The sequence below is a fragment of the Oncorhynchus masou genome, chromosome 28 (assembly GCF_036934945.1).
Source record: "Oncorhynchus masou masou isolate Uvic2021 chromosome 28, UVic_Omas_1.1, whole genome shotgun sequence".
Taxonomy (NCBI): domain Eukaryota; kingdom Metazoa; phylum Chordata; class Actinopteri; order Salmoniformes; family Salmonidae; genus Oncorhynchus; species Oncorhynchus masou.
In genome coordinates, this window is record NC_088239.1 from 78,687,532 (window position 1) to 78,700,753 (window position 13,222).

The 13,222-nt window shown below is 42.5% G+C and overlaps 1 protein-coding gene across 8 annotated transcripts in view; it reads right to left on the reverse strand.

The window, feature by feature from the left end:
- The window catches only part of psd3l (pleckstrin and Sec7 domain containing 3, like), a 150,734-nt gene that overhangs the window by 49,709 nt on the left and 87,803 nt on the right, over positions 1–13,222 (reverse strand). For all 8 annotated transcript variants that reach the window (XM_064943476.1, XM_064943474.1, XM_064943475.1 and 5 more), the window contains one exon: positions 10,559–10,648. In XM_064943476.1, coding sequence (XP_064799548.1) covers positions 10,559–10,648 — 90 coding nt within the window. The remainder of the gene's footprint in view (positions 1–10,558; positions 10,649–13,222) is intronic.

Genomic DNA, 13,222 nt, shown 5'->3' on the forward strand with positions numbered 1-13,222 from the left:
CTGCTAGAGATGCCCCAGGTCAACTGTAAGTGCTGTTACTTTCCCTGGAAGCAACGTCAGCACATTAAATGTTCATCAGAAGCGTCATAAAATGGGTTTCCATGGCCGAGCAGCCGCACACAAGCCTCAGAACACCACGCGTAACGCCAAGCGTCGGCTGGAGTGGGGTAAAGCTTGCCACTATTAGGTTCTGAAGCAATGGGAACGCGTTCTCTGGAGTGATGAGTCACGCTTCACCATCTAGCGGTCCGGCGGATGAAATTGGGTTTGACGGATACCAGGAGAACGCTGCTTTCCCCAAAGCATAGTGCCAACTAACTGTAAAGTTTGGGTTTTCATGGTTCGGGCTAGGCCCCTTAGTTCCAGTGAAGGGAAATCTGAACACTACAGCATACAATGACATTCTAGACAATTCTGTGCTTCCAACTTTGTGGCAACAGTTTGGGGAAGGCCCTTTACTGTTTCAGCATGACAATGCCCGCGTGCACAAAGCAAGATCCATACAGAAATGTTTGTTGAGATCTGTGTGGAAGAACTTGACTGGCCTACACAGAGCGCTGACCGCAACCCCATCGAACATCTTTGGGATGAACTGGAATGCCGACTGAGCCGGGCTTAAAAACAGTGTCCGACCTCACTAATGCTTGTGGTTGAATGGAAGCAAGGCCTTTTATTGTCCTCAGCACAAGGTGCACCTGTGTAATGATCATGCTGTTTAAATCAGCTTCTTGATATGTCACACCTGCCAAGTGGATGGATTACCTTGACAAAAGGATAAAATGCTCACTAACGGGGATGTCAACCAATTTGTGAACAAAATTTGAGAGAAATCAGCTTTTGTGTATATATATATATATATATATATATATATATATATATATATATATATATATATATATATATATATATATATATATATATATATATATATATATATGGAACATTTCTGGGATCTTTTATTTCAGCTCATGAAACATGGGACCAACACTTTACATGTTGCGTTTATATTTTTTTTTCATGTATAAACCCTGATATTGTACCCGTTTAAGGTGCTGATGATCCCAAACTGTCATTGCAGCTTTTGTGGATGTCGATGAGTGTCTGATTACATAAAGGGACATTTGAGCGGCTCCTCTGTTCTGAAGGTCAGCATCTGAACATTGGTAAGCATGTCGGCTTAGTGATGCGCTCCTGTGAAAACATTGTCCAGGGTCATAAAATGTTGGCCCAAAAACCTGCCCATTTAATCCCCCTGATATTTGATCTCATTGTGTGCTCGGGGCCACAACAAAACCTCTTTTGAAAGGGCTGGCCAGTATCCAGATTTTTATACCGTTCCTGTACCATACCGGGGTATATGGTATTACCAGCAGTGCACACAAGGGGCCCCATTTTCTTTCCAAAAACATGTCATTTTATTTTTCCAAGGCACAAAAATTTAGGCAGCAGGGATCTTGAACCAGGTGGGGATTGATTATCTCTGCTGGAACCAAGAAGCTTGATCTTTCCATCAAGCCGCTTAGATAGCTAGTTAGCAAACCAAATGCATAGCTGGAGCCCCGAGCTGGATATCACTTATCTGATACAGCTTAGATAGTTAACTAGTTATAAGAAGTGGCGTAGCACCATCTCAGCACCCAATAACAAGACAATGATGACCAACCCTGTGGTCATATCCACTGGACAGGGTTTATTAAGGCACTGGAGTGACCGACCGAGGCAAAATTCAATAACATCCGGTGCTGTCAGCAGGACCTATCTGGACTCCCTGCTAATGCAGAGGATATAGGGCTTCACATAGAGGAGTCGGACATCATAATACCCTACCTTTCTAGAGCAAACACACATTCACAACAGCAGGCCATGGACTGGTGTGTGCCATCTAGTTATTACAGAGGAAATCTAGGGATCTACAGAATGAATCTAAGGCCCCAATTTGATAAATCAGAGATCAGCACTGAGGGTTCACAGATGTGGTTTCCCTCAATATCCAATGTCTGCGAGAGGAGCAGATTGCGGGATGTATCGGTTTAAAACATGGTTAACACCTCCAATAGAGTATACACATTCCTTCAACTGTGTTCTGCTTGTTCTTAAAAGTAAGAGAAGAAGCCAGGTTAAATATTAGGATGTAGGCTAACTCATAAATGCCTATTCTGGTTGATGTGATATTGAAATGCTAAGAGTAAATCACCAGATAATTAGAAAACTTGCCACTTTGCACTTCAGTTGTTTTCACCCAGCCTTGACAACATGTACCTCACCTCATCAAGGGTTCTCAGCTCACACATGGTAGTGCTTAGTAACCATCAAATGGGAAAGGCACTGATAAAAATTAAGAAATAAGCCCCGTTATAAGCATTCAAACTGTATAGTGCAATATTGAACAACTTGTTTTTTAAATGTATTACTAGATTTTGAACAGCAGTTGACTTGGGGCTCTCTGTTCAATAAACATCAGTTAACCACTAAGCATTCTTTCTAAATTGCATGTCTGGATTTAGATAATCTACTAAACCATTTTTTACAGTGTGAATAAAAGAATACCAGTAAAACAGAGAAGGCGTTGAAAAAACCCTAAACAAAAGCCCTATTCACACAGGACTAGTACATTATAGAAGGTTGGCTATGTATTTATTACCCCAGCATGCCTGTTTCCAGTGGACGAGTCGGACCGGATTAGTTTACCAAACAGCAAACAGACCCCTGTAATTCAATAGATTTTTTTCTAATTGAAAATGGACCGTTAAGACAATAGCCTGGAGGCTGTTCTAGGTGTGAAGATATTTCAACTTCACTAGGGATAGCCTATTACTGGCTTTCAGTTCAGAAATCTCAACAAGAATCAATATCAACCATGAACTGCATGCAGATCATTTAATTAAACTGACATATTTGGCGATGTATCAATTCAACAGGATAAGTTTTATCAGAGGACCTTTCCTGAGAAACAGAAGGTTATTACTGCTGAGATAATAACCTTCCTGTCAAATCAAAAGTACAGACATGTCAGATTAGGACAGGATTAAAATGACAAAATGCTGTGATTTGTGCTCATCCCGTCCGAATATCGACTATGTAACGGAGGGAAGTGCTGCAGACAATCCTGGCTTACAAGGTCATTATAACCTTGGGACGTACTGAAGGAATGACATCACCGAGTCTCAGATCAACATTCAACTTTTGCAGCATGTTAGTGATGAATCATAACTATGAAAAAGTCCATGAAATTATCAGTTTCATATTCAAGGCAACTAGCCAGGTATGAAGGATCTTCATTTCTAACCCAGCTACCGACGAAAGTCATTCCATGAACAACTAAGCAAATTGCATTGACGAGCCATACTGCACAAGTACCCGGAGGAAAACGAGACTACGTAACAGGAGTACACCTAGGCTATAAGAGGGACACGCGATACAGCTACATAGACGCTGTTTAATACTGCAAGAGACAGCTCCCATATTTCCATATGTATCCTCTTGTTTGACGATCACATGGAGCCTTTGGGCAAAAAGCGAAGGCAGATTGAAGGTTAACTCACGACCAAACAGCACGTCATGCTTTCTAATACAAGCCATTGGTGTCCGTTTTTTCCTGGACCAGAGAAGACTGCAGAACTACTGTTACAATGACTTTCAGGCGGTGACAGAGGACAAGTCAACAGTGTGTGGACCAAATTGCATTTGGATATTTACAGATTGATTCTCACAGACACTACCACTGGGAATCTAATATTACGCTATATAACGCTTAACTTTGAAAACAGTCCAGAACACCATTCAATAGTTTTTGCATCTGGCCAACCTGCTCTACCTGTCTGAGCGTGCAGTATACATTCTATTTTTACACAACAGTGTACTAATCTAGGGAGAAAGTATGTAACACTCCAGGAATCAACTCCATCTAGTGAGAACAAATTCAGGGATATTATGAACACTTCCATCCAGTACTAAGCATTTCCAAAGTGGTAGAGCTCCCTTAGGCAAAACAACCATGAACGAAAATACACTCAACCCTGACCCATTTGCTAAGCAGAGTAGAAGAGACACTACAGGATTTGTAGAATTCAACTGACCGACACTCACTCATACAACATCAACATACAATATTGACAAGAGACTATACAATTTGGTCCCTTCAAAACAGCCACACAAATGGAAACAGTTGTTTCAGGGCGAAAAGGTCTTGAAACTTTAGTGGATTCGTGACATCCATCCAGTTGGTAGAGCACCCAGGTTTCTTTGAGCAATGTACTAAAACAAACATAAAACAGTTACAATCACCAGCCAAGAAAACAACTGGTTGTACACATTTTTCTATTCCGCTTTCTATTCGGCTTTCTATTCCGCAACAAAGCCTCCTTCACTCATGCCGCCAAACTTACCCTAGTAAAACTGACTATCCTACCGATCCTCGACTTCGGCGATGTCATCTACAAAATAGCTTCCAACACTTTACTCAGCAAACTGGATGCAGTTTATCACAGTGCCATCCGTTTTGTCACTAAAGCACCTTATACCACCCACCACTGCGACTTGTATGCTCTAGTCGGCTGGCCCTCGCTACATATTCGTCGCCAGACCCACTGGCTCCAGGTCATCTACAAGTCCATGCTAGGTAAAGCTCCGCCTTATCTCAGTTCACTGGTCACGATGGCAACACCCATCCGTAGCACGCGCTCCAGCAGGTGTATCTCACTGATCATCCCTAAAGCAAACACCTCATTTGGCCGCCTTTCGTTCCAGTACTCTGCTCCCTGTGACTGGAACGAATTGCAAAAATCGCTGAAGTTGGAGACTTTTATCTCCCTCACCAACTTCAAACATCTGCTATCTGAGCAGCTAACCGATCGCTGCAGCTGTACAAAGTCTATTGGTAAATAGCCCACCCATTTTCACCTACCTCATCCCAATACTGTTTTTATTTATTTACTTTTCTGCTCTTTTGCACACCAATATCTCTACCTGTACATGACCATCTGATCATTTATCACTCCAGTGTTAATCTGCAAAATTGTAATTATTCGCCTACCTCCTCATGCCTTTTGCACACAATGTATATAGACTCCCCCTTTTTTTCTACTGTCTTATTGACTTGTTAATTGTTTACTCCATGTGTAACTCTGTGTTGTCTGTTCACACTGCTATGCTTTATCTTGGCCAGGTCGCAGCTGCAAATGAGAACTTGTTCTCAACTAGCCTACCTGGTTAAATAAAGGTGAAATAAATAAAAATAAAAAGACAAAGTACAGCCAGCATATTTCTGTGATTCAAGCTTTAGGTCTGAGTGTCAGTTTCCCTCACCATCTTTTTACGATTTCTTGCATGACCATAAGATCAACGACAGATTTAGTAAATAAAAACTCTCGAGTCAGACGAAATGTAGTGGTTTGGTGGCTGTCATTCAATTCAACATCATTCTACTGCCCTAAATTGAGGTTTCAGCTGTCGGCCAAGACTAATCGTCCTTAAACCCGACAAGACTCCTCAATTAACGTTTACTCAGCTCCATCAGCACGATGAATTCATGATTTTGCAAGTGCTCGCAAATTTTAGTAGGGGCCATAGACTTGCACTAAACTGGTAAAGAACTTTTGTATGTCTTAAAAAGGGGCAGTGTTGTATTTTGAGGCAGGCTTGAATAATCTAATTAGCCAATAGGCAGAGAGCAGCATAATTCTCTGTAATAATGCTGTGGGAATAATAAAGCATCTTATTTTGTGAAGTGGTTTCTTGCATCAAACAACATTTTCAGTCACCTTGTCTGAAGGACATGTAGATAAACAGATTCATGTCAATCCCTGTGTGTTTGTTTTCCAAAAGTCTCCTGGAATGTAGGCCTACATTTAGGCTGCTACTGTATAGGCTGCTACATATAGGCTGAATGATAGAACAGCTATTTCCATGTTAAAATGTTGCTCAGTGGCAAAACAAATTGAGGGAACATTGCTTCTTAGTATATTTACTCATATATCCCCCCAGAACATATTGAGAATCTGACTATTCTGCAAGACGTTAGTTCTGGGTGTCTGAGATTAAGATGAAGCTGTCTACATGTTAGGATTGTACACTGCCAAATGTCTCCAGTTTCTGTACTCATCTGCCTAAAGACTCAAACACCAAGAAGCCAACACTTAACATGCGGCTCTCCCTTCTAAATGTTATCCACCAGTCCATCCATTCAAGTATTCATACTGTGGGAGTCATACTGGAGCCTGTGTTGGCCAAGCTTAAGGGAACGCTACCTCTGCTTACATAAGCTGTTTTGCTATGCGCCAGGTGCCAACGGGTAAATGCAATAGGAGGCATCTTGATTTACATACAACGGCTATGCTTGTAATCCTCACAACTCTCAGGTTAACTTTCTCATTAATCAAATAGCTAACCATAGCTAAGTCAAATGTGTTTACTGTTTATCTGATGGGTCAACCTTTAGTGACAAATGGCAGAAAACTTCAGGACCTAGACAATAAAGCGCAGTGGGCCAGTAACCGGAAGGTTGCTGGATCAAATCCTCGAGCTGACAAGGTACAAATGTCATTCTGCCCCTGAGCAAGGCAGTTATCCCATTGTTCCCCAGACAGCCCCCCGCACCTCTCTGGTTCAGAGGGGTTGTGTTAAATGTGGAAGACACATTTCAGTTGGACAACTGACTTGGTATCCCCCTTTCCCAGTAGGCTTAGTTTATAGGCCAAGAAATCTCCAGAATGAATAGTAATTTATTATTCCATGTAACCTAAACCCTTTTCCAAGGTTGTAATTACAGCAAGTGAACTACCTGAAGATTGAAACAAAAACAAAAAACAACAGCTAGTGTGGAAAATAATATTCAACCAATCACATTTATAATGGCTGAGCTAGATCCTTCCCACATTGTTAAAATGTAGTTAGTCAAAACTACTAAGTATACTGTAAGATTCCTATTTTGACAAAACTACAATTGTAAAATAACATAACTATGATTTAAACAGATGTGATACATCTAAACTTCCATTAGTGCACTGCACACCTCTTTTGATTATTTTGTGGTGTAAAAATGTAGAACAGTTTTTTTCTGATCACAAACAGAAAACTCAGAAAACTCCACTTCATTATCTCACAGGTGTATTCAAACCAAACTAGCATCTGGATTTAAAGGATAAGTGCAAAATGTCAAGATAATGCTGCTTAGATTTCTTTTGTTTCACAGTGTAAATATTGGTTTGTCACACCCATTAATTCAGTATGCATATTTAAAGTGTGTCATATGAAACAAGGTATCATGGATAAGGAAACCCATCACCAGGCACCATTGTACTGTTTGTCAGTAAACATTTGACAACAAAAAAATGTTTTTTTAAACTAAATAGTTACAAAAGTACTTTTGAACTTTTTGGATGTTTGGTATTCTGAAACAATGGACTGATGTCACTTGGGGAACCAGTCAAGCAACTGCAGAATATTACCATAGCAGAGTCCATAGAAAAGGATGAATATTTTTTATGAAATCGATAATTCTGCCATTAGGCAATGGGCTAAGATGGACTTGCCTATTCATTCGGAAAGTATTCAGACCCTAAAAATGTTACATTACAGCCTTCTGAAATGGATTAAATATTGTTTCCCCCTCAATCTACACACAATACCCCATAACAACGATGTGAAAACAGGTTTGAAATTTTTGCTAATTTATATATTTTCTTTTACAGAAATACCTTAACGTAAGTATTCAGACCCGTTGCTATTCGACTCGAAATTGAGCTCAGGTGCATCCGGGTTCCACTGATCATATTTGAGGTGTTTCTACAACTTGGAGTCCACCTGTGGTAAATGTAATTGATTGGACATGATTTGGAAAGGCACACACCTGTCTATATAAGGTCCCATAGTTGACCATGCACGACAGAGCAAGAACCAAGCCATGAGTTTGAAGAAATTGTCCGTAGAGCTCAGAGACAGGATTGTGTCGAGCCACAGATCTGGCGAAGGGTACCAAAGAATGTCGGCAGCATTGACGGTCCCCAAGAACAGTGGCCACCTTCATTCTTAAATGGAAGTCTGGAACCACCAAGGCTCTTCCCCGAGGTGGGCCATGTTCTGTAATAATCTCCACCCAGGCACAGCCAGAAGAGGACTTGCCACCCCTCATAGCCTGGTGCCTCTAGGTTTCAGCCTTTCTAGGGAATTTTTCCTAGCCAACGTGCTTCAACACTTGCATTGCTTGCTGTTTGGGGTTTTAGGCTGCGTTTCTGTACAGCACTTTGAGATATCAGCTGATGTACGAAAGGCTATATAAATACATTTGATACCAATATGTATGGAGGGGGTCCTGTGGTTCCCAAGCATGAAGCACCTAAAAGGACAAAGCCATCAATCAATATTCTCAGAGCAATTATGCCAATTTCTCTCCAGGATACAGCAGAGGTTGTCTGAAGGTCGTATAACTGCACCTTGAACAACCAATTATTCATAAAGGAGGCATCCACAAATCAGTAAAAAAAAGTACAAATCTTTCTTTTCTCCACAACCAAAATGTCCAATGTCATGGACGATACTTCACATTTGTATTGTTACTATACATACACTACATGACCAAAAGTATGTGAACACCTGCTCGTTGAACATCTCATTCAAACATGGGCATTTAGTGTTCTCCTGGTATCCGCCAAACCCAGATTCGTCAGTCGGACAGCCAGATGGTGAAGTGCGGTTCATCACTCCAGAGAACGCATTTCCGCTGCTCTCGAGTACAATGGCGACGAGCTTTACGCCACTCCAGCCGACGCTTGGCGTTGTGCATTGGGATCTTAGGCTTGTGTGCAGCTGCTGGACCATGGAAGCCAATTTCATGAAGCTCGTGACGAACAGTTCTTGCACTGACGTTGCTTCCAGGGGCAGTTTGAAACTTGGTAGTGAGTGTTGCAACCAAGGACAGACAATTGTTACACACTATGCACTGCGGTCCCGTTCTGTGAGCTGGTGTGACCTACCACTTCACGGCTGAGCCGTTGTTGCTCCTAGATGTTTCCACTTCAAAATAACTGCACTTAGTTGACCGGGGCAGCTCTAGCAGGCCAGAAATTTTACAAACTAACTTGATGGAAAGGTGGTATCCTATGACAGTGCCACGTTGAAATTCACTGAGCTCTTTAGTAAGGACATTCTGCCAATATTTGTTTATAGAGATTGCATGGCTTTGTGCCGTCAACAACTTTTGTGGGTGAAATAGGTGAATTAACTAATTTGAAGGGGTGTCCACATACTTGTGTATTTATTAATATGAAATGCAGAAAATATCTGATCTGAAAAGATGCACAAAATGTACAGTAATTCATGTCTGAATTTTGTAGACGAAACAGTACAGTCCCATTCTCTACAGAGCCAAACTAGAGCCATGAAGCAAATTCCCAAAAGACTAAAGAGAAGAGAATCTAAGATGACTTATCCAAGCTGGCGCCAGGCGATGCCGAGGAGGCACAGTAAGGGCATTTTGCTTTGCCTGGAGATCGTCATCCTGCCCACCATTTGGCCATGTCCAATGCCAACGGGTGTTATTGCCAAACGCTAGTCGATGCAAGAAATTTGCTGTGAGAGCTAGGTGTGTGTTCTTTTTAATTAGACAGGAGGGGGGGATATTATTTCATTAAATGATGAACAGTGAGAAGGAGTCTTGGCAGAACATGCTAATTTCCTATTTTCTTGGCCAGTGGAGCTTATGGCCAGCAGGGCTGTGCTCTGGTTCGCCCAGCAAGGGAGTAAGCTTTTGCCACACCGAGTGTGCCAACACCGGACATCTCAGAATGACCGTGGGAAGAGATTAAGCAGCAGGAAGTGTTGCTTTCTATTGGTGCAATATTGGCAGGTCACTGAGATGATTGCAATATTTGCTGACGGTGAAAATACTGCAGGTTCATTAAACTACTGTATACTTTGCCTATAATCAATATATTCTTAGAGAAAATGATACCTAAAAACTTGAAGGCCCTCAAGTAAACAAAAAAGACATTAAGAATATTACAATATGTCGAATGTTTTTGCAGTGTACTAACTGAAGAACTAGTAGCAACAAATAGTTTGCATAGTTCGCCATAGACCACAGCAGCTGCCATAATATAAGTGGACTGTAATAGAACCTTCTATGCTTGTGTGGTCTGATGTTTCACTTTGAGGCAAAGTCCCAAGACCTTTATACCTGGTCTCCAATGACAGAACCTAACTAGCACTAATTAATACCAGGGTAGAACGTTTGTCATTCGGTTGTAAGTCATTCAGAATATCAGGTGAACAAATATCAGGTGAACGTGGGCTGAATGGCCGAGGCAAGTGCTGTCTGACGGCTGAAAGGATCGGATTGTCATTCAAACAGAGTGGAGCTAATATCGCGTTTTGTGTTACTTGGTGCAATAGAAGTCTCCTCTTTCACATGACAGGCCATTGGACCAGTCTATCCACAGTCTTGTTTCACTCGCGCCATTAAGGCACTCATCATTTTACATTTGAGGGCCTCCAGACATGATCCTCCATCACCCTTACACAATCACTGGCAAATTATTGAATGAGGCAAAGCAACAGAACCTACCTTTAGGAGCTCTCGGGGGAAATCTTGTCCTCCATTTAACCCTTCCAGGTTATTGATGAATTCCTGGCACGTCATCTTCTTCCCGATATTCTGTAAGGTGTAGGAAAGATTTATTACTGGGACGATGTGAAAAGAGCATCAGACCGAGGCCTTGGTTAACCCTATCAAAATTACAGTTTGAACTTATTGACAGGTTAAGGGGGCCATGATCATGACTTACTTTATGCAGGAAGCAGAGCGTCGCCTGCATTCCAAAATAGTTCCTGACCCTAAATACAAAACTAAGTGGATAGGTGCTACATTCATGGCTACGTCAAACTGAGCTACTATAAATTTGGCATCATCCATACATTTATCATTTCAGAATAAGCACCAAGTCCAGAATTCTAATACGGACATCAAGGGTAAACGGAGGTGGGAAAGTGGCATCTTATTGAATTGGACGATATAATCACTTGGCTCCCATAATACAAGACCATTAAGCTTTTTGCTCTGAGGCAGTAAGTAAGTCGCTGGCTGGATAAGAGTAAACTAGGGGGAATTTTAAGTCCCCACTGAATGTTGGTGCAATGTAGGTGCAATAAAATATCTTTATTCGATACATTGGATTTAATTCAACTAACCAAACGTTGTAAAAGAAAAAGTTACAAGATCATTGCTGCGGCATATTATATCAGTGGGTTTTAGAGGAGGTACCTACGGTGGACTAAAACTAAAAAGTTTGGACATTAATATTAACTATTACAAAAATGACCTACATTATCTGGTACTTCATTGTTGTGCAGTGTGTTCCCACAATGCACCACAATGAAATCCCAGTCTAAAACTAAACTCCATTAAAGCACTCAACCAAAACACGCTGGTACTGTACACTCATGTCAAGTAGGGGGGTCTGTTTCCCAATGGAACCCTGTACTACTGTCTCTCAGAAACTAAGGGGGTCTGTTACCCAATGGAACCCTGTACTACTGTCTCTCAGAAAGTAAGGGGGTCTGTTACCCAATGGAACCCTGTACTACTGTCTCTCAGAAAGTAAGGGGGTCTGTCACCCAATGGAACCCTGTACTACGGTCTCTCAGAAAGTAAGGGGTCTGTCACCCAATGGAACCCTGTACTACTGTCTCTCAGAAAGTAAGGGGTCTGTTACCCAATGGAACCCTGTACTACTGTCTCTCAGAAAGTAAGGGGGTCTGTCACCCAATGGAACCCTGTACTACGGTCTCTCAGAAAGTAAGGGGTCTGTTACCCAATGGAACCCTGTACTACGGTCTCTCAGAAAGTAAGGGGGTCTGTTACCCAATGGAACCCTGTACTACTGTCTCTCAGAAAGTAAGGGGGTCTGTTACCCAATGGAACCCTGTACTACGGTCTCTCAGAAAGTAAGGGGTCTGTTACCCAATGGAACCCTGTACTACGGTCTCTCAGAAAGTAAGGGGTCTGTTACCCAATGGAACCCTGTACTACGGTCTCTCAGAAAGTAAGGGGGTCTGTTACCCAATGGAACCCTGTACTACGGTCTCTCAGAAAGTAAGGGGTCTGTCACCCAATGGAACCCTGTACTACTGTCTCTCAGAAAGTAAGGGGTCTGTCACCCAATGGAACCCTGTACTACGGTCTCTCAGAAAGTAAGGGGGTCTGTTACCCAATGGAACCCTGTACTACGGTCTCTCAGAAAGTAAGGGGGTCTGTTACCCAATGGAACCCTGTACTACGGTCTCTCAGAAAGTAAGGGGGTCTGTTACCCAATGGAACCCTGTACTACTGTCTCTCAGAAAGTAAGGGGGTCTGTTACCCAATGGAACCCTGTACTACGGTCTCTCAGAAAGTAAGGGGGTCTGTTACCCAATGGAACCCTGTACTACTGTCTCTCAGAAAGTAAGGGGGTCTGTTACCCAATGGAACCCTGTACTACTGTCTCTCAGAAAGTAAGGGGTCTGTCACCCAATGGAACCCTGTACTACTGTCTCTCAGAAAGTAAGGGGTCTGTCACCCAATGGAACCCTGTACTACTGTCTCTCAGAAAGTAAGGGGGTCTGTTACCCAATGGAACCCTGTACTACTGGCTCTCAGAAAGTAAGGGGGTCTGTTACCCAATGGAACCCTGTACTACTGGCTCTCAGAAAGTAAGGGGGTCTGTCACCCAATGGAACCCTGTACTACGGTCTCTCAGAAAGTAAGGGGGTCTGTTACCCAATGGAACCCTGTACTACTGGCTCTCAGAAAGTAAGGGGGTCTGTTACCCAATGGAACCCTGTACTACTGGCTCTCAGAAAGTAAGGGGGTCTGTTACCCAATGGAACCCTGTACTACTGTCTCTCAGAAAGTAAGGGGGTCTGTTACCCAATGGAACCCTGTACTACTGTCTCTCAGAAAGTAAGGGGGTCTGTTACCCAATGGAACCCTGTACTACTGGCTCTCAGAAAGTAAGGGGGTCTGTTACCCAATGGAACCCTGTACTACTGGCTCTCAGAAAGTAAGGGGGTCTGTCACCCAATGGAACCCTGTACTACGGTCTCTCAGAAAGTAAGGGGGTCTGTTACCCAATGGAACCCTGTACTACTGGCTCTCAGAAAGTAAGGGGGTCTGTCACCCAATGGAACCCTGTACTACGGTCTCTCAGAAAGTAAGGGGGTCTGTCACCCAATGGAACCCTGTACTACTGTC